Genomic DNA, 26,140 nt, shown 5'->3' with positions numbered 1-26,140 from the left:
TTTTTTTTGTAACGGAATTGCAGCAGGAGGCGGGACCGGGGCGGTGGGGACGCACCCCCGGGCTTGGAACGGGCCCCAGCGCACCCCCGTTACCGGGCACCGGCCCCGCCGTGCTCTCGGTCCTCCCGCGCGCCAGGGGGCGGCCGCGCTGCTTGGGTCGCGCTGGGGAACCGCGGCCGCGCACCGTGCGCTGCCGGCGGGGGCGTGGCGCGGCCGCGTGAGGCGGCGCTGATTGGTGGCGCCGCGCCGGTGGGCGGTCCCGGCGGCGGCGGGGGGCGGTGCTGATTGGCGGAGCGGCGCGGTGGGCGGGGCCGGCGGCGGACGCGGCGGCGCGCCCCGGCGGAGCGGTCACAGCGGCTGCGGCCATGGCGGTGTGCGCACGGCTGTGCGGAGTGGGGCCGGCCCGCGGCTGCCGCCGGCGCGGCGCGGCCAGGGAGCAACGCCGCGGGGCCGCCGACAGCGAGCCCGACACCGACACTGACCCCGAGGAGGCGGGCGGCGGAGGCGGCGTCACGGAGGACGAGGAGGTGGCCGAGCGCATCGAGGGCGGGCGGCCCGCGCCGCCTCCCGTCGAGGCCGGCCCTGCCGGGCGGGCCCCGCTGTCCCTGCTGGAGCTGCCCCCGGAGCTCCTGGTGCAGATCTTCGGCTCCCTGCCCGGTACCGACCTGCCCAGCCTGGCCCGCGTCTGCACCACCTTCCGCCGCATCCTCCGCACCGACACGATCTGGCGGCGGCGCTGCCGCGAAGGTACCGCCCGCCCCGGGGGGATGGACGGGCCCGGGGGTGCAGAGAGGGAATGGGGTCAGGAGTGCGAGGTCAGGGGCCTGGAGGATGCAGGAGGAGAGGGAGAGTGCGAGAAGGTGATAGAGTGTGGTCCTTAAGGGATGCAGAACGGCCTGGGGATGCGGGCTGTGGGGCCGTGACAGGGGCACGCAGGGCTCCATGTGTGGAGGGCGGAGAAGAGGGCACAACTCGGGTCCTGTGGGCACTGCCCCTTGGTGGTGGCACTTGCTGCAAAAGGGTGGCATGTGGCGAGGGGCGTCGGTCTGGGGTTGTGCCCCGGGGGCAGCTGGAGGGCAGGAATGGGAAGGGAGCAGCCCTGGGAGATGATGCATCCATGTGGGGTGTCCTTGGGTGAATCCTGAGGATGGGGTGTTGCAGGCAGCGAGAACAGGGAATGCTCGGTTCCTGCACTAGGGAAAAAAGGGGCTCTTGGGATTCCTGGAGCCGTGGGAGCACACCGGTGGGTGCACGGAGGAGGGCAGGTCTGGGAGAGAGTATCCATTTGGGAATTGTGGAGGAATCCCAGGTTAGCGTGTGTGTTTCCCGGGGAGTGCCTGGTGCAAGGATGCTGTGCTGCAGTAACGTGAAGGCTTTGGGGGTGGTTTTTCCTCAGCCCTGCTCTGTGAGGCTGCAGATCTCACTCATTACTCCTCATCCTCACTCACGTGGCTCTCTGTCCCCTGTTTGTTAATCCAGTGCCTGTCCCACCCTCCAAGGTCTGCCTTGCTGTGCTCATCTCTCCAAACACTGTGATCCTGCCAGGTGCTTCTGCTGCCAGCACATGAAGTCATGTATATTTTCTCGTTGTTTGTTTTCTGTTTTTAATACCAGTGAGGGCATTGGGATGCAGGATTTGGGTATGTCAGTGGCTGCCTGCAGTGGGATCCCTTGGAATCCATGAAGCCTTGCAGGAATGAATTCATGCCTTATCAGCAGTATTCAAGAACCTTTGGACAATACAAAGGCTGTACCTAGAAAATGTAAACTGAAGCATTTTTATTTCTTAGTTCAGCATTGCCCCATAAATTAATATTGTTTTTGGGAGACAGGCTAATAAAATGGGGTTAATTCTTTCCTTGTACTCCTCTAGTGGCATAGAGTCCTCATGGATGTTTGTGTATTTGGTGAATGGTTTGCAAAACTTCACTGATTAATTATTTTAATAGGTTGTGGTCCTGGCAAAATGGTCATATAGAAATGTATATAGCTTTTAAATATAAGCTAAGTTGGCTTATAAAGTAACCACTAAATTAGGCCTGATGGGGAAATGCATTTATTTATCATGTCTGCTCCTTGGATTTTCTTGCCAGCATGTAAAGCAATGTTCAACTGCTCAGCTGAAATGTAGGGAAGTAGTGGGCTTTGTATGGCTAAAACTAAACTGGGTAGGAAATGAAGGTATTGAGACTACACTTTTGTCTGAAGGCCCTTAGCTAACAACCAGGTGAGAGGTGCATAAACCAATTTTTGATTCTTTTTGCACACTATTCCTTGTGTTTCCCGACGTACCCATTCCAAGCAGTGTCAGGGAGCACGCTGGGGGGCTGCTGGTGGGACTGAGGAAGATCATGTGCCACAGGTGCCCAAGCTCTGCTGAGTAGATGAGGGGCAGGTTCCTGGGCAGAAAACTTCCTACACGCATGAAAACTGATACTGCAATCTTTCACCCAGTCCTGGTTTCACAAGCAGGTCCTCATCTGGACTTCTCAGGCTGTTTGTAGTTCTTTGAATTGCTCTGCACAGCAGTGAAACTAATTACTGTTGTGTTAGGACTGTCAAGTTGAGTAGATGTACGTGAGTATCAAAATAGGCATTATTTTATAGGTATATATCAGGTGTTAGCATATAAATACACATACAATATTTAGAAAACCCTGTGCTGTGTTCCTGTGCAGCCATACAGTGGTACTGTGTGATAGTCAAACATAAAATGTAATCACCTTTTGTAATCTTTCTCAAAAACAAGCCATCTCCCGGCTGAGGTCAGTACTTAAAGGGTGTGTTTGTATCTGCCTGAGTCTTGTTGGGAGGCTGCATGTTCTGAAAACAGGGTGAGAGCACTTGTGCCCCTCCAGGAATACCCCTTGTATTGGTGCCTTATTCACTCTGCCGATGATCATGGAATCCTAGAATATCCTGAGTTGGAAGGGATCCACGAGGATCATCAAAGTCCACCGTGATGTTCCAGAAGTAACTGGAACTTGGTGTCAGTTGTATGTGCAAAACTACATGTGTTTTCAGAAATGCACAACAGTGAAGAGGCAGGAAGGACAATCCTAAAATTAAAGAGAACAGAGAGTAGCTTCTCTGAGAGAACCTGGTTGTTGCAGTGCTTTGTTTTGGCCATTTTTTACCTTCACCTTGGACAGGAGCAGCGCTGGATGTAAGGAACAGCCTGGCTATGTCCCAAGTTGGACGGGGCCCTCGATCCATGGAGTGTTGGTGTGTTGTTCTTGCCCTGCTGTGGGCCAACTCAGCTGTAGATTAGTGTTGAAAACACGTGGTTATTCCAAGTGTCTGCCTGAAAATACAGTGGCTTTTGCTGCTGGTTGTGAACTGGGAGAGCACTGGGAGTAACCAGGAGTTGTGTAACACTGACACGGCTGTTTGGGCCGTTGTCCTTTTATCATTGCAACTGTTTGGGGTAAACAATGTCTCTGAATTGCTTCCTTGGCAAGAAGAGGGTTGCAGTCACTTCCATGTTTTCTATAAATAGGAGATTGCTGATCTCTGCAGCAGGAGCAGAATTAAAACCCATTTCACCCTGGCTGGTGGCCTGACCTACCTTAGTTAACACCTGATAGTCCATTTTACATGGTAACTGCCTTCATCTTAAACCAAAACAGGGCAAGTGCAGCAGAACATCTGGGAACAGACCAGTAATGCAGAATAAACAGCTCTAGAGCCTGAATGAAAAGGCTTTTGTCTGTGAAAACAACTTCCAATGACTTTTGGACCTGCTGGAAAATGTCAGCAAAGGGGTTAGAGTTTCTGACCTTCAGGTTGTATGGAAAGAGGTGCCTGTGGAGAAGAATGGTATGTGATTTTTACACCCTGAGGGAACTGTTGGATGGAGTTCAGCTCTCACAAGACTCCAAGGCATCCACACAGGAGTGGTAAATACAAGCCTTCCATTGGGGAAGTGTGTGGGAGGGGACTTGGTCTGTATTAATCTGAAGGTTCAACTTTGGAAACAAGAAGGTGGTTTCCAAACTCATCTACCTGGTATTTCAGAGGTGCTAACCTGAGAACCTTCCATTTCAGTGGTCACTGGAATAATCCAGTGAGTTTCTGTGCTCTCTGTTTCATGTCCAGCCTTGTGAACATGCATTTATCTAGGAATAATTGGAGGACTTGATTAGAGAGGACACAGTGGAAGTTCAGCAGTGGTAAAGGCTGTCAAGCTCTGCCAGACATTCCAATTTCCTCTGAATTGCGGATGTCCACACACAGATGGCAGCTGCTCCCTGGCATTGCCCTGCTGAGAAAGGTGGGAAAAAAAGCAGGAATTTGGTCTCTAATATTAGCACGGGGGTTCTTCCCAGCCTGGGATGGAAGAGCCTTGTTTGTATTTTAAACTTCAGCATAACACAGCTTCTCGTATGGAGGAGGAGGGATTGTGAGGCTTGGAAGTGTTTGGAGCAGGGCAGGGTATGTGACACTTCCAGAGTATTAGTGCAGATCATAATAAATGGAGGCTGCTTTTCCAAGTCCTTTAAATTCCAGTGCATGTGACCATGGAAACAGCACCGTGTCCCTGTGTTTGGTAAATCAGTCAAGCACTCCTCACAATCCCACTCCAATAGGCTTTCCAGCTGGTCAACTGGGAACTTGAAAACCAATTTCCATCCTTGCTTTTGAAGCAGAATTAAGTAGCCATTTTCTAATGTGTGAGTTTTGGTGACTGTTAACTCCTTAAAATACTTTACTCAGTGAGCTGCTGCGCTGAGATACATTTCCTTAAAAATAGATTTAATTGTACTGAAGTGGAATTTTCCAGGAAGCTCGAGCCCTTCAGAGCTTTCTTGGAAAAGGATTTCTATTCTCTGTAAAGAAAATCTCACCAGTTTTATTTTTCTGTAGCTATTTGGAAGCTGTCCTTACTGTTAATTTATGTCCCTCTTCTGGGTTAAAAAGAGACAGCCAGCTTTCTTGCTTATGATATTTGGAGAGTTTTTTTAGGCACTGTGAGTCAAAAGACTGATTTTTCCTCATCAAATGGTCTGAACAGCTCCTGGGTCAGAAGAGCTGGAGTGATGCACTTATGGAGCTCAGCCATCACTGTGGCATTTTCACTCTCTGTAGTTGTTTGCTGACCAAAACAAGATAAGAACTAGTTATAAAATGAGTCTTAAAGTACACTAAGATGAGATTGGTTTTTTTCAGGATAATACTTCCTTATAAGCCTTGGATATGTAATGTCAAGTAGTGTGTAGCGATATAGAAATCCTAAATTTTTGTATTATTTTTTTAAAGGAGTTTGGTATTACTTGAAAGAAATCTGAATCTTTCCAGGAAAGATTTGAATTACAACCACTTTAATCCTGGTTTGGCTTTCATAAAATTGTGCTGCAGGTTATCAGAGGCACTTGGGTGTAACTGGGATAGAGCTTTGATAACAAATTACTTCCCACCCCACCCTGTTGTTTGGAAATACCTGCTGGTAGTGGATCTGCCATGGCACTGCACTGAGCCTGTGCTTGGAGTGCTTTACAGGCCTGGGGAAAATATTCTGGGATAAATGAGCACCTTCTGGAGGAAGAGGGAACGTCAGTGTGCTCATGGTGCTGTTAGAGATGCAGTTTGGGCAGGATGCTCCGTGTGTCTCCTCCCTTTCCAGTGCAGTACAAACACCTTCAGTGACTGACTTCAATCTGCCTGCAGTGCAAAAAGGGCACATTTTACCTGTCCTGGGGCCAGAGCAGTGTTTGTTTACATGGAAAGAGTTGCCTGTTTCCAGGCTCTGACCACAGTGTTCCCATCCTCTTCCAAACAGCTCTCACTTTCCGATCAGCTGAGGACACGTTCTGTTCCCTCCGTCCCTTGGATGTTGTACCCACGTGTGTGCACGTGCAGAGCAGCTGTGGAAAACCTGGACAGCTCTGGCAGGAGGGATGGGCACACAGGGAGGGTATGGATTCCCGGGCTGCCTTGGAGCTCTGGTTTCCCAGGAGTCTCTGTTGACTCAGCTGGCGGAGGCCCAGCACTGACTGTTGTTTGTGCTGGGCTGTTCTTTCCTTCGAGCTCTCTGGGCTCTCAGGCTGACTGTGCTTCCTCATCCCACCTCGTGTCTGATAACACTTAGAGCTCCTCTGGCTTTGGCCATGGAAGTCAGCAGGAATTCTGCCACTGACCTTTGCATCTTTTGATGAAGGGCAACATGTTTGCTGTGCCTTCTGCCCACTCTCACCTTTCTTGACCTTGCTGCTTACCCAGAGTGATGTTGTGCAGGACATGTATTCCCCACAGGCAGGCTGGCAGGAAGCCTTGTGCGTGCTTTATCATCATGGAAGTGTATTTATAGGCGGTAGGAGGTTGAATTAATTCAGGGAAACTTCTGCTTTCCTTGTATATGAAAGCTGAATTCTCACTTGCAGCAGGTTTCCAGCATTAGGTGGTGTTTGACAGCCACAGTTGATTGTTAATTCAAGGATACTCGACCCAGGATAAGTTTCATATTTAATGGTTTGATGAGGGTCTCCACAGACACATGTGTCAAATATCTGGCAGATGTTTGTGCTGCTGAGGAAAGGTGCTTTTGATCTGTGCTATAGATGTCTTTGATGTCAATGAGGGCAGTTTTCCGTTCTGAGATCTATCAGGGTCACTGCAGTAGGGTAGTTTTTGTTGCTGCTGATTTTTTGGGATCTCCCTTCTCTCATCTCCTCCCTCTGGGTTTCTGAGGATTTCTGGCACCGAGATGTTAGTACTTGCCTTTATTTTATTTGAAGTTTCTTAGAAGTTCGACGTTGACTTCCTGAAAATGAAAGGAGAGAATCTCATTTTCTGCTTCAAAGCTGCTCTGAGGTCTCCGACTCGCTTTGTTTTCGGGGTGTTCTGTAACAATCAAAGGCATTTCACTGTACAACAGCCCCTTCTCAATCTGATCTGCTTTCAAGTGTAACCATATTTGTACATGCTGATGCCTGTTTTATGTCTCCATTTCATTCTTTTTCAAGTCTGTGACCTTTTCTTTAGGATCCTAATAAGCAGTTTTCCCTGTTGGGTACCTCAGTGGGAGTAGATAATTACTACGCACAGTTGTGATTTGATCTAAACAGGCATTCAATCCCAGCTGGAATGAGGCCGTCTCCCACATTTCACACTCTTTCTGGTTGAGGTGTAAGCAGCTGTGACTTTGCTGTGTTTGTTTGTGCCTTATGGTGTGTTTGTTGCAAGCATTGCTTGTAAAATGTGTTGGATTCCACAGTGGAATTACGTTTAGTTTCTGTTTTTAAAGCAGAAATAAGATTTTGGTCTACTTTGGCAGCTTCAGGAAAGCACCTAATCAGATCCCAGTTATGCTCAAGCTGTGGATATCAAGACCCTGGGTACAAATCCCTTTGTGCCAGAGTTGACACTTTTATCTATGTTGTTGCAGAATATGGAGTCTGTGAAAACTTGAGGAAATTGGAGATCACAGGAGTGTCCTGTCGAGATGTTTACGCCAAACGTAAGTGATAGAGCTGATATAAATCTGCATGTCCTTGCTTAGTACCAGTTTTGAGAGCATATAAATGCTGAATATTTATTAAGCTTTGATGGCTTAAGTTGCCAGACTTGCTACTGGCAGGGGTTTCGTCTGGGAAGTTGACATATTTGGAGGCTCATTTAATAGTAAGCAGGTGCCAAGAGCTGGGATTTCTGTGCCTCCCAGTCCTTTGGTGGGAAAAGAGCATGTAATTTGATTTTATAATAAAGTGTATTGAGGGTTTTTCATCCTGTTTTGCCATTTTTGGGTCTTGCTAAGGAATTAATGGGTATTTTTTCTAAGCCTTGATCTCAGTAAAAGGACACAGTTATAGGAGAGTGGGAGAGTGCTGTAAGGAAAGGGATGAGCATTCCTCTGGGCTGCTCCTGAAGGAGAAGAGCCTGGCAGGAGCTGTCACTGTGTTTTGGAAATGTCTGTGGGAGTGGGACCCCAAGTCCTTAGCCCCACTGTGTATTCTTGAGGTAGATGCACATCTTCTGTCTTGCAGGAAGGAGGGATGGGACCATCACTGGATGAGGGAAACCAGAGTGGGCTAAGGACTGGATGGAGGCCTGGATCCATGGAGAGGCTGCCTCCCTGTCCCTTTGCAGGCAGAAGCTGAGCTGTGAGAGTCACCTAAGGAATGAGAAGAGGGCAAAGTCTATGTAACACTTTCCTAAATGCTCTCACTGTTTACAGATTGAGGGATTTCCAGAGTCTAATCTGTTTGTTGATTTAATAACCTTCAGCAGATCTGTCTCACACATGTTTTCAGTCTCCCTTTGCACCAAAGTAGTTTCGGAATCCGTTAGCAGAGTGACACTTGATGTGTGAGCACCACTTCTGTGATGGTCTGTATAAGGTCGATGTCCACATCCATCCAGCAATCCCAGCTAGTGATGGTTATTCCAAAGTTGGAATGATTGGCAGTTGTTTCTGGCTTTCAGGAAAGATAGCCAGCCACTGTCTCGGCATTCCTGCTCAGATCCATCAGCTTGCCCTGTCCCAGACACTCGGTGGAACAGTTTCCTGGTAGTGTCACCCCATTTTCTCTTCTGTCCCATAAACCTTTTTAGTTGCAGAGGAAGTAATTTGGGACTACTGGCAGGACTCACTGACTTTTGCACCCACTGACTGTGCTTCTGTAAGTGGGAAATAGGGAACTGAGCATAAGTGCTAGAAAGCAGAACTAATCCAAGGCGTGGGCTACTGTCCATGGAGTTACTTGATTTTCTTGAGGCAGCAATGCAGACTTTGAGGACCTTGATTCCACTTGGAATTCACTAGATGCCGTTTGTAAATTATGTGTGGGAATCTGGAACATGGAAGTTGTGTGTGAGAAATCCTGCTACCGGCTGTGCCTGAGACTGGGGCTGATGGAAACAGCTGGAAGTGGAGAGTTGGACTTTCCTGCATGGTTGGTCCAGATCCATGAAATGGTTGGTGCTGGTTCCAGTGGAGCAGAGTTTGCTGGCACTCACCCTGCTCTGTCTGTTCAGGTATAAACCCACGGGTGAAGTCGGGGCGTTTTATGAAAATCCTTCCCGACTACGAGCACATGGAGTACAGAGATGTTTACACCTGCCGTACGTACCCCCTGCTGCCTGATGCTTCCTGCACTGAGCACGCACGACATGCTGCATGGAGTGTGGCGTGGCTTGGAGCAAGTGGCTTTGGGATGGACCTTGGGACAGCAGGGAGCTCCCATCAGTCACTTCTGTCTGTTGTGCATTAGAGCATTCTGACCCTTTGGGGTGACTGGGAGCAGGGCAGGCAGTGAGGTGTGTTGGTCTCCCTTTGAGGTGCTTTCAGTTAAAATATTGTCCTGGCTGTGTCCTGGGTTAGAATATTGTCCTGAGTTAGAATATTGCCCTGACCAGGTGCCAAAAGGAGGGTCTCCGTTCCCAGAACAGGAGCACTCACTCTGCTGTGTGTGAATTACTCCTTTCTTAGAGGAAATTATTCAGATACCCTGGTGAGGCCTCCCAAAAGCAATTCTAAATAAGCTTTGAACTGGTAAAGAGCTTTGTCTTGATCCAGGTGAGCTGCAGACAGATCCACAGCCCTTCCCAGGGAAAAATGCTGAGCGTTCCCATAGTAATTCCCTCCCTGCACAGTGAATCCTTTTAAGCACCATCTCTGTCTTTAGGAAACATCCTCCTGGTGTTTCAGAGATCGTGATTTGCCTTTCTAAGTCAAGAAGCTGCTCTGGATTAACCATTCTTTCCTTCCTAATATTGTGCTGGGGGAAGAATAGTTAAACCCTTGGAGTTTAAGGCTCAGTGTTCAGCTGGAATTGAGGGGGAAGTACTGATCAGTTTACATCAATTAAGGAAGCCAGTACTGTTTGGTATTTATTTGGAGGGGATGTTGAGCTGTCTCTGATGCTCCTTTGGGTCTGCAGAGTTTTGCAGACTCCAGTTACTAATTCACTGGTGCTTGGAATGTAGGTTTTCACACATATTAATGTGTGGAGTGGATGCTGCAGAGTTTCCTGTGCTGAAGAAAGCAGCTGAGCATGGGCTGTGCAGGGGAATGGAGACTTTAATGTGAGTCAGGACAGACAAACAGCAGCACTAGAGCAGGAATTGGTACAGAGTTTTACGTTTGGCAGTCCTGCCTGTCAACACCAGCTGTGTTCCAGAGCTCGATGGGAAGGAGAGACACGTCCAAGCTGCAAGATGGATTCCTTTGGAGATTGGATATTTACTCCAAATGTGCTGTTTATGATGTCTCAAATGACATTTAGTGCTGTTCCCTCAGTTGTAAATTCTTGAGCTACCCCAAACTTCTGATATCTCATGCCCCTTTTCTCTAGGGATGTTTTGTGTTACTTGGGGAAAGCTTGGATGGTTGGACTTGGTGATCATAGAAGTCTTTTCCAACCTAAATGATTCTATTGGCTCTGAGTCCATCTGGTTTAAGATGGGATTGCCCATTTCCCCCTTTTTCCCCTCCTGCCAGGATTTACCATGGAAGCATTCCCTAATTCCTATTCATGCCAGCAGGTGAGCTCAGATCGCTTTCCCCAGGGATTTAAAGCCACCTGGCTGACACTGAGCTTCTTCCATGAGCAAGTCAGTTATCACCAACCTGGGCACAGCAACTGCTTACATTGTTCCAGCTCATTTTACTTATAGATACCTTGCTGTATCCTGGGAGTCTGGGAGAGTTGCAGTAGATCAGGTTTTTCCTGTTCAGGACCCTCCCCATTCCCTGCTTTTCCAAGCCCATTCCCAGCTGGATTCAAGCCACTTTCCCGTCTGAAGAGCATGCAGGGCTGCTTGTAGAACGTGGATAATATCCAGGCTGGATGAAGGCTGTACTGAAACATCCAGTGGATGTGGGTTTGCTCAATTTGGCGGGATGTGGACTCAGAAATTTGGATAGGCAAGAAACTTCTTCAGGATTTAGCACAGGCAGCGTGCACAGCAGAGGAAAACCTTGGAGGAAGACCCAAGTGCTATTTTCTTTCGAGGAGCAGGAAGGGAAACAACTGTCAATCCATCCTGTCTCCTGCTAGGAAGAGCCAGAGCTGGAATTCATCAGCTTTTCCCTGCAAAGGATACAGCTGCTGCCTCATTGGGGTCCGGAGACACCCCAGGCTTGAAAATGGGGCCATGCTTTTTGCTTTGAGACTGGTTTGGGCCCTTGGCCAAGTACCAGCATTTTCCTCCGTAACTTCTGGAAGTGAATGGGGTTTTTTTGGCCTCCTTCCTCCTTTGCAGCTCCAGGTTTCAGGGTGGTCAGAGCGGATGGTGAAGGAGGCTGTGTCTGGGACTCAGCCCGTGTTTCCTGAAATTGCTTCCAACAGGAGCTGAGGTGGGAGGGACATCCTCATCCCTCTTGGGCAGCTTAGTTTTCTGTCCTAAAAATAAGAATAAATTAAGAAAGCTGTTTTTTATCAGCTCAGTGCCAGACAGGGTAGAAGGCAGACTGTGGTGGGTGGAGCAGCTCATGCACAAACCATTTATTAATGTGTAATTCCTGAGCCGGGAATGTGGTTTGCCTGCTTGCCTTGGTGCTGTTTGTGCTGCACTTGGTTCCCTGGGTGAAACCAGGCCATCAGTCTGAAATTGTTTACTGCACAGGAAAAAGGCTCCTCCAGGCCAGTTGGCAGCATCTCTGGATATCACTCCCTGCTGTCCTAAACTTCCGTGGAAGTTCTCTGCTTTGGTGGAATAAAAATACTCCTTAGTTCTTGCTGTCTGAACTAGTTAATGAAACAAAGCTGGTGGAACAGCTGCACTGACACACAATTCTTCCTTTCAATGGATGCAAAGCAAACACCGTTTTTCAAGCCAGTCCTGGAGGCCAGAATGTGGCCTTCTGAGTCGGCCATGAACATCACTGTAAGGCAAATGCAGTATCTTCTTGCCATCTTTAGAGAAATAATCTGCATCCTGCTGTTCCTGCCCAAAATGCCAGACTGTATGGTGTCTTCACGTGAAGGTTACTGGTCATGTCAGGGAATTATGGGCAAAAGGAATGGCTGACTGGGTAAGGACTGGAGGCAGGTTAAGGTTTCTTCACGAGAGGAGGTTTAAGATCCTTCTGTAACAGCCATTTTCTCCTGCTTGCTGAAAACATTCCTACTTGTCCTTCATTTAGGTGAGATTGAAGGGACACCTGGCTCTGGAATGAGAAACAGAGGAGCCTCCCCTGCTGCTGTAGGCTTTGAGGGGGGTTGGAAGCAGCTTTTGGGCATTGCTGAGATGTAGCTGCTTATGTAGAATTTCTCAGGCCGTGGCTGACCTGGTCACACCACAGGATCTCCTGAGCTGCTGTGATCCCTGCGCTTTGCCCGTGCTCTCGGTGGCTGTTTAAAGGAGGCTTAAACTCTGGAGACAAGTATGTCTACACAAGGCAGGGAAATGCTTTCAAAACATTCAGATTTCCCTGTTCCTTCCTGCCTTTCTGCCCTTCCTTATTTTCTGTTGCTTTGCAGTCTGAAGCATCAAGTGCATTTTTGGTAACTGGAGACGGCAGATATTTTGATTTGGTTTTAGCTCTGGGTATATCGTGTGATTTGCATTAATGGGACCATGTTGCATAAGTTTTCTGGGAATTCCTGGCGAGGTAGGTGGTTCTGCCCCTCCACAGGCCCAGGAGCAGAGAATAACATAAATGTGTGTGAGCTTGTGGGAGGCCTCAGTTCCAGAGCTGCCTGGCTGGGGTTGGACACAACCAGTTTTCCTTAGTAAAGGCAGTTGTGAGTGGTATTGGTCAGTGCTATGTGCAGTTTGATTTTCATTCCCAAAATCCCAATTCCTTAGCTTGATGTGCTCCCTTGGGTGTCTCCCTGTTCCCTAGTGCTGCACCGGTACCGGCACATCCTGGGACTGTGGCAGCCGGACATTGGGCCCTACGGGGGACTGCTGAACGTGGTGGTGAGTGAGTACCTTATCCAGGGGCTGTGGTTTTCAGGATTGAGGAGCCTTTTTTTATGCTTTCCAGGCCTGGTGGCCCTTTTCATACCACTGAAAGTCTGAACAATCAGCCCTCAAGCAAGTGATTGGGACCCAGAGGTTCTGGGTTCACTCTTGATTTCTTTTACATTGGACATCAGGAGGAATTTCTTCACAGAAGGGGTTGTTAAACATTGGAAGGGGCTGCCCAGAGAGGTGCTGTAGTCCCCATCCTTGTAGGTGTTCAAGGAATTGCTGGACGTGGCACTCAGTGCTCTGGGCTGGGTGACAAGGTGGGGATTGGTCACAGAACCCAATGATCTCTGAGGTATTTTCCAACCTAAATGATTCTGGGATTCTTTTCATCATCACCACCTTTCTCCAGAAAGTCCTTTTATTTTTCAGCTCTACCTCAAACAGCCCCAGGAGCACATAGAAAACATGATCAATATTTAAAGGAAAGACTTGTTTTAGAGTTTAATGCTGATATTCCAGTGGCTGGCACAGGTTCAGCAGAGGTTTTAGCAGCGGCCCATCACTTAGGGCATTATCTTTGCCTGCAGCTGAATATTTTGCAAAGGGTTTTGCAGTTGTGTTCTTACACCTCTCCTTCCTGTAGTTCCCACATTTCACCAGCCATGTCTAAGACTTGTGCATCAGATGTAGAATGATACTGGTGCAAGACCTGTGGAGTCTGGCAGCTCTGGTGGTGCTGGGGAGAGCAGTTAATGAACAACATTTGACTGGGGAGAGCTGAGCCAGGAGTTTGCCTGAAGCCCTTGTTCTTTGCACCAGGGTTCAATAACTGCCAGGTTGAAGTGGAACAAATCACGAGGCCTTTGGGTTTTGCAAGATTCTGTTCCATGAACTGGTATAAAAGTGCATCCAAGTGCATCAATACTTACATGATACTGTGACCTTATAAAGACAAGTGCCTCTGTGGCGCTGCTCTGGTCTCAGATTTCTCTATTTAGAAAATATCCTGCCTCTGGAATTGCAGGGCCTGAGGGGCAGGGTTCTGTTAGTGCAGGAAAGGGGCTGGCACTTGTGCCTCTCAGCAGAGGGGAGCGTTGCTTCCTGTGCTGCCTGTGAGGAATAGAGCCAAATAATTCCTTGTCCAAAAGGGATAATCACGGGAAGCAGAGTTCATCTGTTGGAATATCTGCCAGCATGAGCTCTCAAACCAATTAGAGCTTGACTTGCTGTGTGGTCTCTCCCTCTGGATCCTGCGCTCCAGGCATCCCTCACAAAGTCGTTTGCAGCAATAAAGTCCTGATCATTTTCCAGTGGTGCAGGAAGCCTTGTAAAGAAACCCACACCCAGGGTGTGCTGTGAGTGCATATGGTCTGGTTTAATTGCTGGAAAGCCATTTGGAAATGCAGCAGCTGTTTTGCAGCTCCTGACCTGGGCCAGAACAGCCTCCAGAGTTTGCTGCAAACTCCTGAGAAACCGCGCAAGGCTGATCTCGTGGGCTTTGTGTCCTTTACCTCTACAGGTGGATGGTTTGTTCATTATTGGATGGATGTACTTGCCACCTCACGACCCTCATGTTGATGATCCCATGAGATTCAAACCTCTCTTCAGGATTCACCTCATGGAGAGGAAATGTGCAACAGTGGAGTGTATGTATGGTCACAAGGGACCTCATAACGGCCACATCCAGGTGAGCTCCTCTGGCACTGCCAGCATCACCTGTCCTGGGTGCAGTGTGTGTGCCCTTTGGCTCTGGATATGGATTCATCAAAAAAATGGTAGAATTTGATTTCAGAGATGTGGATTTCACCACCTTGTTGTGTGTGTGGATGCCAGTTTTACACTCATTATGTGTCTGACAAGTTGTGTGGGCTGTTCCCTGCTCTGAATTTGTTCCCTGGCAGTAGTACAGTGAGGCTGTTGTACTGTCTTCTCTTGGGCTGGGACACTGTGGGAACACCAGGATGTGCACAGGCTGGGGGAAGGGATGTGTAAAATGGCCTTGGGCAGCTGGTGAATGTGTCCAGGCAGACACACAGACCTGTTTTACAGCTCTCTCCAAGGTGAGACCTTGAGAAGATGATGCAGCATCCATTCAGCATGTGGGATGCTTTGAAGAGCTTCCTGAGAGGTTGCTTGTTTTATTTTAAAAAAGGAAGTTGAAATAGAGAAGCAGCTTAAAACTATTATCTTTTATTAGAATGCTTTGAGGGTTTATTTCTTTTTAATTTCTCTATTCTGCAGCTCCTGCTCTCGGTACCACTTAATGATTTCTTTGTTGTATCAGATTCAGTAACATTTGTTGTGTAAAGCATTTACTGTAAACAGTCTTAGTTACCTCATCTGAGGTATCTCTGGACAGGTCTGTAACCTGTTAAATTCTCCTCCATGGTAACTACAGATTGTAAAGAAGGACGAGTTCTCCACGAAATGCAACCAGACGGATCACCATCGGATGTCAGGGGGAAGGCAGGAGGTAAGAGTGCTCTGCCAGGAGTCTGCACTGAGGCTGTTTGTGTGTCCCCTTTCTCAGCATAAGCTCTTAGCTGATGTCAGGGTGGGAGGTGGTCTCCTGCCTTCTAACTTCTGTGTGTTTGGACATACATGAAAACCCAGGCTGGGGGCTTTTGGCTGAATTACTGTTTCAGGCAGTTCTCTGTGCCAAGGTACCCTTTGAGCCCCAGCACCCTCCTCCTTCCCCTGCTGTGACACCATTCCTGTTTGGTAGCAGACCTGTCCAAAGAGAGACAGCAGCACATATTGTACATCACACAACACTCCAGGCACTGATCTCTGTGGTATTGCTGTCTGAGTAATTAAGATCTTTCAAAGGCCTAGGAATGAATACCAGCTGCATTTGAATACCTGCTGGTCAGAGAGGCACCTTCCCACTGCTTGTCTTGCTCGAGGGATTAGAGGCTTCATTTGGTTGTTTATCCTGTGTCTGTCAGCTCTACCCAGCAAAGCAGATTCCTGACTCAAGTGCCTGTGTTAAGGTGCAGGTATCAATGTCAGGATAAATACCTGTTCCAGGTACTGGTGTTTGCTGCCAGCTGGCTCCACGTGACAGATCTGATACTTCAGGAATGCTGTAAAATGCCTGTCTGCTAATGGGAAACAGCTGGGTGAAAGTGAAGTGTTTTCTGGTGCTGTAGCGGATGAGAAATGCTTTAATACTTCCAAAGCACTGCGTTAAGTGTGCGTGGCATTATGGTAATTGGAGGGTCTGGCTTTGGGAGATAAAGCAGGAAGGTTTGGAATATCACTTGGTAGGCTGCTATCTCAGTGTAAGCTGTTATCACACCAACTCATTGCGGGGTATTAACTTGTCAGAGCTGGAGATGAGGTACTTCAGGAGATGGTTTCAAAGCACCCTTTGGATTTAGATGCATCAGTATTAAGTCAGCAGGATTTAACCTCCTAAACCTTCAGTGCCTTTCAAAAGCTTCCTGTTTTATGTTTCACATTAGGACAGGGCACAGGAGTCAGATGATGGGCACACAAATGAGTTAGTGCAAGATACGTCAGGACGTAAAGAAGTAGTAGATGAGCTACTTTGCAGTAACAGGTGATGTTTGTGGTTTTATTCTGAGGAGGTGTATTGGTTCTACCTGTGATTTATTTGAAGGGGGGCATGTTTATAGGGTGGTGACTGATAGTTACCGTTATCACTATTTGTTAAGCCTATTTGCAGGCCGGCTCTGTAGCAACACGTGCTTGTTCCCAAATCCAGCCTGATCCTCTGTCTTTGGCAGAGCATATGCCCTGTCTGTGGCTCTGCCAGTGAAACATGCTGACAGGGTGAAGTCATGTTGGGGGACATCACTGAAAGGTCCTTATCTTGCTCCTTTCCTCCTTGTGCTGCAGGAATTCCGGACGTGGCTAAGGGAAGAGTGGGGTCGGACTCTGGAAGACATCTTCCATGAACACATGCAAGAGCTCATCTTGATGAAGTTCATCTACACCAGCCAATATGAGTAAGAGCTCCAGCTCTTGGTATTGAGGCTGCTGCAATTTCACAAGCACATTGGAGCATTTGTCCTGAAGATAAGAATTTTCCTTGGGCTCTCACAGCCAAAGGAATGCTCTCTCTCTGCAGGCTCCATGCAGGGATACACAGTGCTTTCCAGAGGTGTAATTACAGCAGTAAGAACAAGGTTCCAAGTTCTGTACAACAAATATGCACAGTAAGGTGCTTTTGAGTCATTTAACTGTGTTTAATTGGAAGACAGGGCAAGTGCCTGTGGTCCCAAGGAGTGTCTGCTTATTACCATATTAGTCAGCAATATCCTTTGTAGTGCAGAAATTATACAGTCCCTGAGAAATTGGGGGGTTTTAACCATCACTCCAAGCTTCTAATACCTCAGAATAGTTCAGAGTACAGCCACCTCACTGTAACACATGTTTAAATATGCTTCACTCTTAGGTTTTCTGGAAATTCCAGGGAGTGAGGAAGTTTACTGTGACCTTGCTGTAGGAATTTCCTGGTGTGCTAAGTAGGACTGGGAGAGAAGTGAAGGGAGGGAGAGAGGAAGTGCTTGCAGAGGTGTAAAGCAAAATCCACTAAGCTTGTTGGTATTGCTGAAAAGACAGATCCCACCTCTCTTGGCGACATCCTAAAGCTGCTGGAGGAGCAGAATGCCAACACGTTCCTCATGGTAAGGGATTCTCCCTTAACCTCTCTCTAATGTTTTTGTTTTGCACAGCAACTGCTTGACCTACCGCCGCATCTACCTCCCCCCCAGCAGCCCCGACGACCTCATCAGGCCAGGGCTCTTCAAAGGCACCTACGGGAGCCACGGGCTGGAGATCGTCATGCTGAGCTTTCATGGGAAGAAAGCCAAGGGGACTAAAATCACTGTGAGTGCATTTCCCTTTCTCTCAAGTGCTTGTTAAAGTATTCTCAATGCCATGGATGAATAGGAGGGATCTCTGCGTCAGAGATAGTCAGTTGTTGCCACCCCAAACCCTGTTCCCTGGGGGGGTTGGTGGCATTGGGTGAATCTCAGTGCATGCAGAGTAACTAGAACCTGATCTGCAAGGTTTCTTCTGATTCCACCTGGCTTCCCCTTCCCTTCCTCTCCCTTCCAGCTGCTTTCTGTGAGCAGCTGGTAGCAGGTCACTGGAGATCCCTTGTGTGTGTCTGAGGAGCAGGTACGAAATGTTGGCAGCTCTCCACTGAAGTCAGGCAAGTGAGCTCCTTCCTCTCTGCAAGGAGGATTCTGGCAAAATGCAGCCACAGCTTTGACTTTCTTTCACCCTTGCAAGTACAGCCTGGCTTGTAGCTTTTGATTTAAAACTGTTTCTGGGAGAGGGGGAAGCAGAGATGACAATTGACAGCTCAGGGGACCACAAGGTCCAAGTGGCCCTTTTTTGTTGCCAACTCGTTGACTGTAGAATCGGGTGAACTCTGTCGAAGTCAAGTGATGACGTGGGGAGGACACAGCTCTGAACTCTGTAGCTCCCTGCCTCTGCAGCCGTGCTGTTGCTTCCTGTCTCTAGGGAGATCCCAACATCCCAGCTGGACAGCAGACTGTGGAGATAGACCTGGCACACCCTCTGCAGCTGCCCGACATCGAGAACCTGCGTGACTTCAGCGAGCTGTCCCGCATCGTCCTGGAGGTGCAGGAGCAGGTGCGGCGGGAGGAGCAGGAGCAGGAGCAGCGGCAGGAGGAAGAGGAGCGTTCCCAGCAGGCTGCCTCCCAGCCTGCTGCCAGTCCCCTGGGAGGAGATGGTGCCGAGGGGGAAGAGACTGCAGCTGGTGGAGAGGGAATGACCCCGGACAAGGCACCAGCTTCCCAGCCCTTCGTGCTGCCCATGGGAGTCATTTCAAGGAATGAGGACTATCCCCGGACCTGCCGAATTTGGTAATGGGGACTGCTGGTGCCAGTTGTGCCAGTCACTTTTTGAAAGGGAAGGGGGAGTCTTTGAGGTGTGTCCTGTATCTGTGTGCCATTTACCTGCCTGCAGATTCCCAGTCCCTTGGGATCAGATTTCACAGAATCCCAGAATGGTTTAGGTGGGAAGGGACCTCAAAGCGCATCTTGCTTTACCCCCTGCCACGGGCAGAGACATTTTCCACTAGACCAGGTTGCTCCAAGCCCCATCCAGCCTGGCCTTGAACACTTCCAGGGATGGGGAGTTCACCACCTCTCTGGGTTCTGCCTCTGCCACCCAATCTCCCACACTCTTGTTTGCTCCCTTTTTCACCACACTGCCATCTGCCATCCCACTTCCTTGCTAGACCTTATCCTGCTTACTTCTGAAGCCAGCACCTCTCCTGTGTTCCACACACCTCCTTTTTTTTTGGTGTTTTGTTTCCCAGAGCTGCCCAGCTCATATATTTAGAACTCCGTTCAAGCTGCTTCCTGTTCCTGTGTGTGTCATTTGTGTTCCTTGGCTCTGGGAACACAGTGCTCTCTCCCACCCTTCCCTGGCCTCTGGTGCCTTGGGGCCAGACCTGGAAGGTGTTGAACACTCCAAACAGTAGGTCCAGGCATGCAGAGAGCCTTGTTGAATGGGAGCTGGAGTCAGTGAAGCATCACACTAAATGAAGTGTGGAAAAAGAGCCCAAACGCTGAGGCTTAGGCAGGTGACATTCAGCCACACATCTGTGCTCATGGAAAAACCTACCAATAGCTGGTTAATCCCAGAAGGCTCCTGCTGTCACAACTAACTTGTGCTTGGATAAAACCCTGCTCCACGTGCTGCTTGCTCAGAGGTGGGACTGACCTTTATTCCTTCTCAGATCATGGTAGATTTTTCTGCTTTTTAGATTTTTCTGTCCCTTCCCTTCAGTTTTGCACAAGGTTTGTCTCTCAGGTCACCCTCTCAACATGCCTTTCATTTCCTGTGAGGATTGTCTGGGCCTCTGTTGATCCTTGAGTTGCAGAAGTAAATCTCAGATGGGCTTCTGGGCTGAACTACAGAATAATTAGGATGTGCAGGTGCTAATTAGAATAACCCAAAGCAGCAACCTGCAAATAGCTGTGGAGAGTTTCTTGTCTTAAAATGGCATCAACAGGTGTTTAAGAAAAGACTGGATGTGGCACTTAGTGCCATGTCTAGTTAGGTCATAGGTTGGACTTGATGATCTTAGAGGTCTTTTCCAACCCCATTGTTTCTGTGTGTGGGCAGCATTTTATGTGAGGAAAAACTGAGTGTAAAACTCGCTGTTCTGTGGCGCCCATCAGCGTGTTTGACAGCGACTTCATCTGTCACTGATGTTGTTCCACGTTGTTCCTTTTTTTACTAAACACTGGGCGATCCTGGCTGTTTCTCACCCCTCTTTTGCTCTCCTCTCCTGGCAGTTTTTACGGGACGGGGCTCATCGCCGGCCACGGCTTCACCAGCCCCGAGCGGACGCCGGGGGTGTTCGTGCTCTTCGACGACGACCGCTTTGGGTTCATCTGGCTGGAGCTGAAATCCTTCAGCCTCTACAGCAGGATCAAGGTCTCCTTCCAGAACGCAGAAGCGCCTTCCCGTGAGGCCTTTGATGAAATGCTCAAGAACATTCAGTCCCTGGCGACTTGACGGGTGGTTTGTGACGGACAGGGCTCGGGGTTGCAAAGGCTGCTGCGCTCCCCCAGCCAGAGCTGGGGGGGGATTCCTTGCTCTCGGTACCTCTGGATAAAAGCATGCACTTTTAATAAAAAGCCTTTTTACCCCAAATGTACACACCCCAGTTAAAATATCCATGACTGCCCTTTCCTCCCTGCCACTCCACGCTGCTTCCCAGCAGTCCTTGTTACCCAGTCTGTGGCATAGCTTTGTAGAGCTGAAGGGATCCTGCAGAGGAGGAAAAAGATCTTTCTTACTGCAAAAAAAAGAATGTATTGGGACAAAAATAATGCCAGATGAGAGGGACAGGCAGTGACAAAGCATGTCCTCCTCTCCAGAGAAACGTTTCTCTGGGTGTAGCATTGCCAGGAGAGGGTGATGTGATACCTTCATCCTTGGCTTGGGAATTGGAGTGTGTGGTTTCCTTTGGAGAAGTACCCTCAGCTTGGCAGCGAGGGGAGGATCCCCACTGCAAATGAGTGTGTGTAGCATTATCCTGGCTTCTGGAGCTTGATGGATGTGCTGTCCCTGGGGCTCCAGGTCTGTGTGTCTCCCTGAGCATAGAGGAGATGGTTCTTTTTTCTTACAGGAGCTGGGTGTGGAACTGGAAATGGGTGTAAACTGCAAAAGCTGATGTGTTCCAACTGCTTTGTATCTGAAAGATTCACCTCAGGTCTTGTAAAAGTGGGTCTGAAAATGTAAAGGAAGGAGCAAAAAGAAAACCAACTGTGAGATAAGGGCAGCTGGAGCCTGCTGGCTCTGATCTGTGATGGGCAGCAAAAGGTGCCACGTGTCACTGTCACTGGTGTGACCCCAGCTGGGTGTCATTCCTGTATCAGGTTGCCCTTTGCAGTCCAAAGGAGCGACGAGGGATTCTCCTCATGTTGCTGTGGCTCCTTCTGGCGCCTTTTGCAGTGGGTGCTGACAGGTGGGTGCTGCTGCTCCACTCACAGCACCCTTCTGTTCCCTTTCTAGTTGTACTTGTCTCATCCCAGGTGATTGTTGCTTCCACAGAAAGCTTTTGAGCTTGATTTCTTTCCATGATACCTGCATTCTGTGGCAGATCTGAGCTCCACTGGGAATTGTGGGCTGCAGGCAAGGAAGTAGATTCCCTATAGACTGTTCTGTACAGGAAATCCTGGCCAGTGCTCATCTACAGACTCTGAGTTGTGCTATAAACCATCAGCATTAACATGATCCTTTGTTGCAGTTTCCCTCTGGCCGTGATGACAAACTCCAGGTTCCTTCTCTTCTACCCAGATCAGTGTCTAAAAAAAACCTCTGCCTTTACATCTTCTGCAGGTTTAGGTTTGTAAATGTGTCTGTACATGTGCTGGGAGTTCAGTCCCTGCCTGGTTCCACTGCCTGTGAGCAGCTTTTATTCTCACTCTCACAAGGGCTTTTTGCCATTTCTGGCTGTCGTGTGTTCCCTCAAGCTGTGTGAGAACCCAGGCTCCAGCAGAGACGTTGAGCAGCAGGTCATGTCACTCACAGGATTAATTCCTGTCTCTTTAGATAGAGTTTTACAAACGTCTGGGAATTTGAAGGTGATTTAGGGCACTTTTTTCTTTGTTTCCTACAGCTTTGTCAGGAGTGGAAAAGCTGCCTCAGTGTTAGAGGTGAGGAGCTGAAGTGTTGTTACTGTCCTGGTGAATAAGCTGTGAAAAGGAGGTTGGTTGTGAGCAGCCTGTCAGAGGTGTTCCTGTGGGCATCAGCAGAAGGAAGAGTCAGTTCAGATCACACAGGGCTGGGAGAGAGGGAGGTGGCAGTTCCTGTGCCTTGGTGAGTGGGCAGAGAACTGACCTGGAGCTAAAATCAGGCTTCTCAGCCTTTTGCTGTAGCTGCTGAGCTCTGTGCAGAACATGTGCCTCATGTTGCAGACAGAGGTTTCCAGGTTTGATAGAGGTTTCTGGGACACCTAAAGATGTTCAGTGCTGGGTTAATGGTTGGACTTGATGATCTCAGAGGTCTTTTCCAACCTGAATGATTCCATGACTAGGACTCTGGTAGCTGGGTGGCCAGTTTATCTTGGAGTTTGCTGTTAGGCTGGTGCAGTCAGCGTGTTGGCTGCCTTGTGTTCTCTTTAACAGCCTAAAGGGATGAGAGATGTCCCCTTTGGAAGTTGTCCCAAAAAACAGCTTTTCTTCAGCTGGATCCATAGCTCTGATTGCAGATTCCTCTCCACTTCAGTGTCCCCACAAAAAATAAAAATCATAGAGTTTTACACAACTGACTTGACAGTTTTTGCATTCGGTTTTTAAATTAAGATAAAAAATTTTAAAATTGAGATTAAAATTTTATAAATTGAGATTTTAAAGTCCAGACTGCATTGAATGCCCTGCAAGCACTTGCCTGAGGCCTGAGTCACTCTCCTGAGTACTGACCTGACTCTGTATCCTCCCTTCTCCTTGCAGCCTGTTACTATGGCTTGGCTGAGTGTGTAAAGTGCGTTCCACCGCTGTCATGAAAGTTGTTACCTGCAGCTTCCCAGGAGGCTGCTGGGGAGTGCAAACCCATGGATACCAGTTGTCAGGAGGGTTTTGCTCTGTGCTGAATCTAGGTCTGCTTTGTCACCTGGGCAAGGACTTGTTGGTTGGCTGTTGGCACAGGTTGTAGCTTGTCGCTTCTGAACCTTTCCAGTGTCAGTATCAAGGGTCTCCTGAAGGCGAGACCTGCTTGGCTGGCTGGAGAGAAGGGCTTTGTGGAGTCTTGATGCCTTGTGGGAATTTTTCACAGCTCAGCTTTGCCCCTGTAGTGGCATCTTTTTATTTATAACTCACCTGGTTGGCCTCAAAATGTCAGGATGTGCCTGATTAAAGGCAAAACCGCCGGTACCCCCGGCTTTGTTCTGTCTAGAGCAAAGGAAATAGCAAGTTTGGTATTAATATTCCTCCTCTGACACCTTTTCTCACCTTCTGCTGCTCCAAGCCTGGCAGGTTTTTCAGTTTTTTGTGGCATTTCAGAACAAAATTCCCCCTGATTTGGCTGGGGGTGAGTAAAGCTGTGAAGATGGTGAATTTGGAGACTGGCAGAAGTGCTGGGGGTGCTCCTGTGCCTGTTCCTCTGTGCGTGGCTGCGTCAGTGCTTTCAGAGCAAAGCAGGATAACATGGTGGGGACTTAAAACTCACAACTCTGAAATCTTTGGGAAAGGGCAACGAGCAAGGGGAGTGGGGACAGATTTAGGAGCAGGCAGTTTAGATCTGAGGATCACCCATGGCTGAGGGGGATGTGACCAGTGTCCTGATCCTGCCTTTCCTAAAGGGAAGCAGTGCTGACAGGACAGGCTTTTGCTGTGCTGGTTCATCTTCAGTACAGGCTGTACCACCCCCTGCACAGCATGTCTTCACTGCATACCCTGCTCCTTTCCCAAACCCTAGTTTTCCAGCTTGTTGGGATCTTTCTGTGAGCTGTTGACAGGGATAATGTGTGGTGGGGCCTTGCAGATGGCGATAAATTCCTGGTGCTGACGTCTCCTCGTCCTGTTGGCTCTGTGGAAAATCTTGGGGACAATTGGCTTGATTTCTTGATCCCAGATGGGTGGAAAGTGCTGGCGAAGATGGAAAACAACTTGTCAGGGCTAGGAATACTCTTGGCAGAAGCCTTTTGCATTAAACAAAAGCATTTGCAATGAGGCTGCAGAGCCCCAATGGCCACAGCAAGACCTGGGGCTGAATTCTGGCTCAGGAACAAGTGAGTGGTTTACGTGCTCAGACTGTTTTGTGCTCCTCAGTCCTGCTCTCTGTGTTGTCAAAACACATGGATTTGGCCAGCTGGAAAGCAGGAGCATCAAAGCTCCTTGTGCAGCCAGTTTGTTTGCCTTGGGCCTGATTTCAGAGCTGTGAATGTGCTGTGCTTGGGCGTTGTGGTTGTAGGAGACTCTGCAGTGCATGGGGATTTGTCAGGCTGGTTTTTACTGAGGAGCAGGAAAAAGGGTGGAATTACTTGTAAGTTTGAGTGTGAGCTTCATTCTGGAGTGAACAGCAATGCTGACATAGGAGTCTGGAATGGGACAGCAGTAGTCAGAGGGCAGTTTGTTGGGAAACAAGTACTGGGGAGAAAGGGAATTCCTGTGCAAATGTGCTTGGAGGTGTCAGCTACCAGGAAAACCAAAACTGCAGCTGGCTCAGTGTTTACTTTTAAACAAATGACTTTTTATTGCTTTTTATTAATTTAAAACTAGTGGAACTTAATGGGAGTGTTGAGTGTTGTGTGGAAATGGATTGTCTAATCTCAATTTGCTAGTTTAGGGAATGATAATGGATTAACTCTCTCTTGTAGCTGGTTGCTCACGTGGCCAATAACCCTCCGTTGTGCTCAGCTGCCAAAGGATTGTGCTGCCCTCAGACAGTATCACTTACCAGTGGGACAGTGAAATATTTGAGATGTGGAGGATAAGGTACCAAACTGTGAGTGCCACTGACCTTTGGGGGTTTTGTGTGCTGAATTTAAAATGTATGATTCTGGTTTTTGTTTGGATTGCAGTCTTTTTAATTTTTGAGGCAAAGAGCACTCAGATCAACTGTGTTTATTAGCTTAATTAAAACATTCTGCACTTTTTTTTCATTGATTGATACTCCTCCTTCCCTGTTTCTGTGTGTATTTTGCACTCACCACTTTAACATGACACTGATGGATTAATCTGGGCATCTCCTGTAGGCCTTGACTGTAAATAAGTCTCTATAAAGTACCCCATGGTACTTATTAAAAATGAAGGTGAAACACCAGATCCCTGCTTTGTACAGAGGGCAGTGGGAGCAAAAATGTGAGATTTTCATTCCAAAATACCATTTGACATCCAGCACCTTGGTTTCATGCCACAAATATCCTTGTGGAACATGGTAACTTGTAGTTTAAACACCTCACCTGCCCAGTCTGCTCCCCTGTTCAAGGGAGGGGGTTTTGCCTGTCCTTTTCTTCGTGGGTTTGAGAGGAATGGGATGTATAAACCCAACACTTGGCCTACTCCATCCTGGGTTTTGGAAAACTGAGCGAAACGTGTGTGTTACTTTTACACCTGATCATTGTTACCCGAGAAGCCTTTTCCAATTTCAAATAATAAAAAGCAATGTTTTGTGAACTTACTTCTGGTTGCTTCCTTTTTTCTTTTGTTTTGTTTTGTTTTGTTTTGTCCCAAAGGAAGGTGTTGGGTGGGTTCCACCCTTCTGACATGCAGCTGCCTGTCTTCCAGTGCGTGATAGGAATTAATTTTCCCTCCTTTTGGTACTTGGTGAGCAGTTAGGATTTCCTCAAAATGTCAGGCACGTCCCACACACACCTCATGCTGTGAAATCCTGCTTCTTCCTTTGTCCCTGTTTCCTGTTCTTTCCTCCTGCATCTTCCCTGGGGTGCCTGTGGTGCCCGACCCCCTCCTGCAGCAGAGACTGGGGTGGCAGAACTAACGACCTGAACCCTCACTGCCCTCCCAGCCACAGTTTTCCCTTGCTGAAAGGCAGCATGAGGTAATCCTGAACTACTTTTTTCCATTCTTCCTTCCACTTGTTCTGAAAGGGATCAGCTGGCACAAAACCAGCACAAGGGATGAGGAGGGGGATGGTGTCAGCCCCCTTCTTCGTGGCATCAGACTTAAGAGTCGTCTGTATTTCTTACACTTCAAATTCACACCCACTTCAGCTCTGAACTTCTTTTCCAAGTGAGGGATTATGTTGAAATGGGAGAACTTGCGGCATGAGCTCAGCTGCCACCATGGAGCCGTTCATGCTCCTG

The 26,140-nt window shown here is 48.5% G+C and overlaps 1 protein-coding gene across 2 annotated transcripts; it reads left to right on the top strand.

Annotated features, from left to right (window-relative positions):
* The first annotated feature begins 338 nt into the window (after nucleotides 1-338).
* FBXO31 (F-box protein 31) lies at nucleotides 339-25,497 on the top strand. Of its 2 annotated transcripts, XM_064671004.1 has the most exons (10): nucleotides 339-747; nucleotides 7,385-7,456; nucleotides 8,974-9,060; nucleotides 12,788-12,864; nucleotides 14,378-14,545; nucleotides 15,257-15,331; nucleotides 16,723-16,832; nucleotides 17,562-17,715; nucleotides 18,358-18,722; nucleotides 20,166-25,497. In XM_064671004.1, the coding sequence occupies exons 1-10, from the start codon at nucleotides 366-368 to the stop codon at nucleotides 20,386-20,388; spliced, it is 1,713 nt and encodes a 570-aa protein (XP_064527074.1). In that variant the 5' UTR covers nucleotides 339-365; the 3' UTR covers nucleotides 20,389-25,497. The 2 variants fall into 2 exon arrangements, with proteins under 2 accessions (XP_064527074.1, XP_064527075.1); XM_064671005.1 differs by lacking the exon at nucleotides 8,974-9,060 and having other exon boundaries at nucleotides 340-747.
* Nucleotides 25,498-26,140: the final 643 nt, after the last annotated feature.

This window comes from Pseudopipra pipra, chromosome 14 (assembly GCF_036250125.1).
Source record: "Pseudopipra pipra isolate bDixPip1 chromosome 14, bDixPip1.hap1, whole genome shotgun sequence".
Taxonomy (NCBI): Eukaryota; Metazoa; Chordata; class Aves; order Passeriformes; family Pipridae; genus Pseudopipra; species Pseudopipra pipra.
Note: the sequence above shows the minus strand (reverse complement) of the source record. Positions and strands in the feature narration are given on the sequence as shown.

Excerpts from the sequence above, each read along its gene's own strand:
- FBXO31 (XM_064671004.1), top strand. The coding sequence starts at position 366 with ATGGCGGTGTGCGCACGGCTGTGCGGAGTGGGGCCGGCCCGCGGCTGC. Across the intron at positions 15,332-16,722 it reads TGTCAGGGGGAAGGCAGGAG|GAATTCCGGACGTGGCTAAG; the intron begins GTAAGAGTGCTC and ends CTTGTGCTGCAG. Across the intron at positions 18,723-20,165 it reads CCCCGGACCTGCCGAATTTG|TTTTTACGGGACGGGGCTCA; the intron begins GTAATGGGGACT and ends CTCTCCTGGCAG.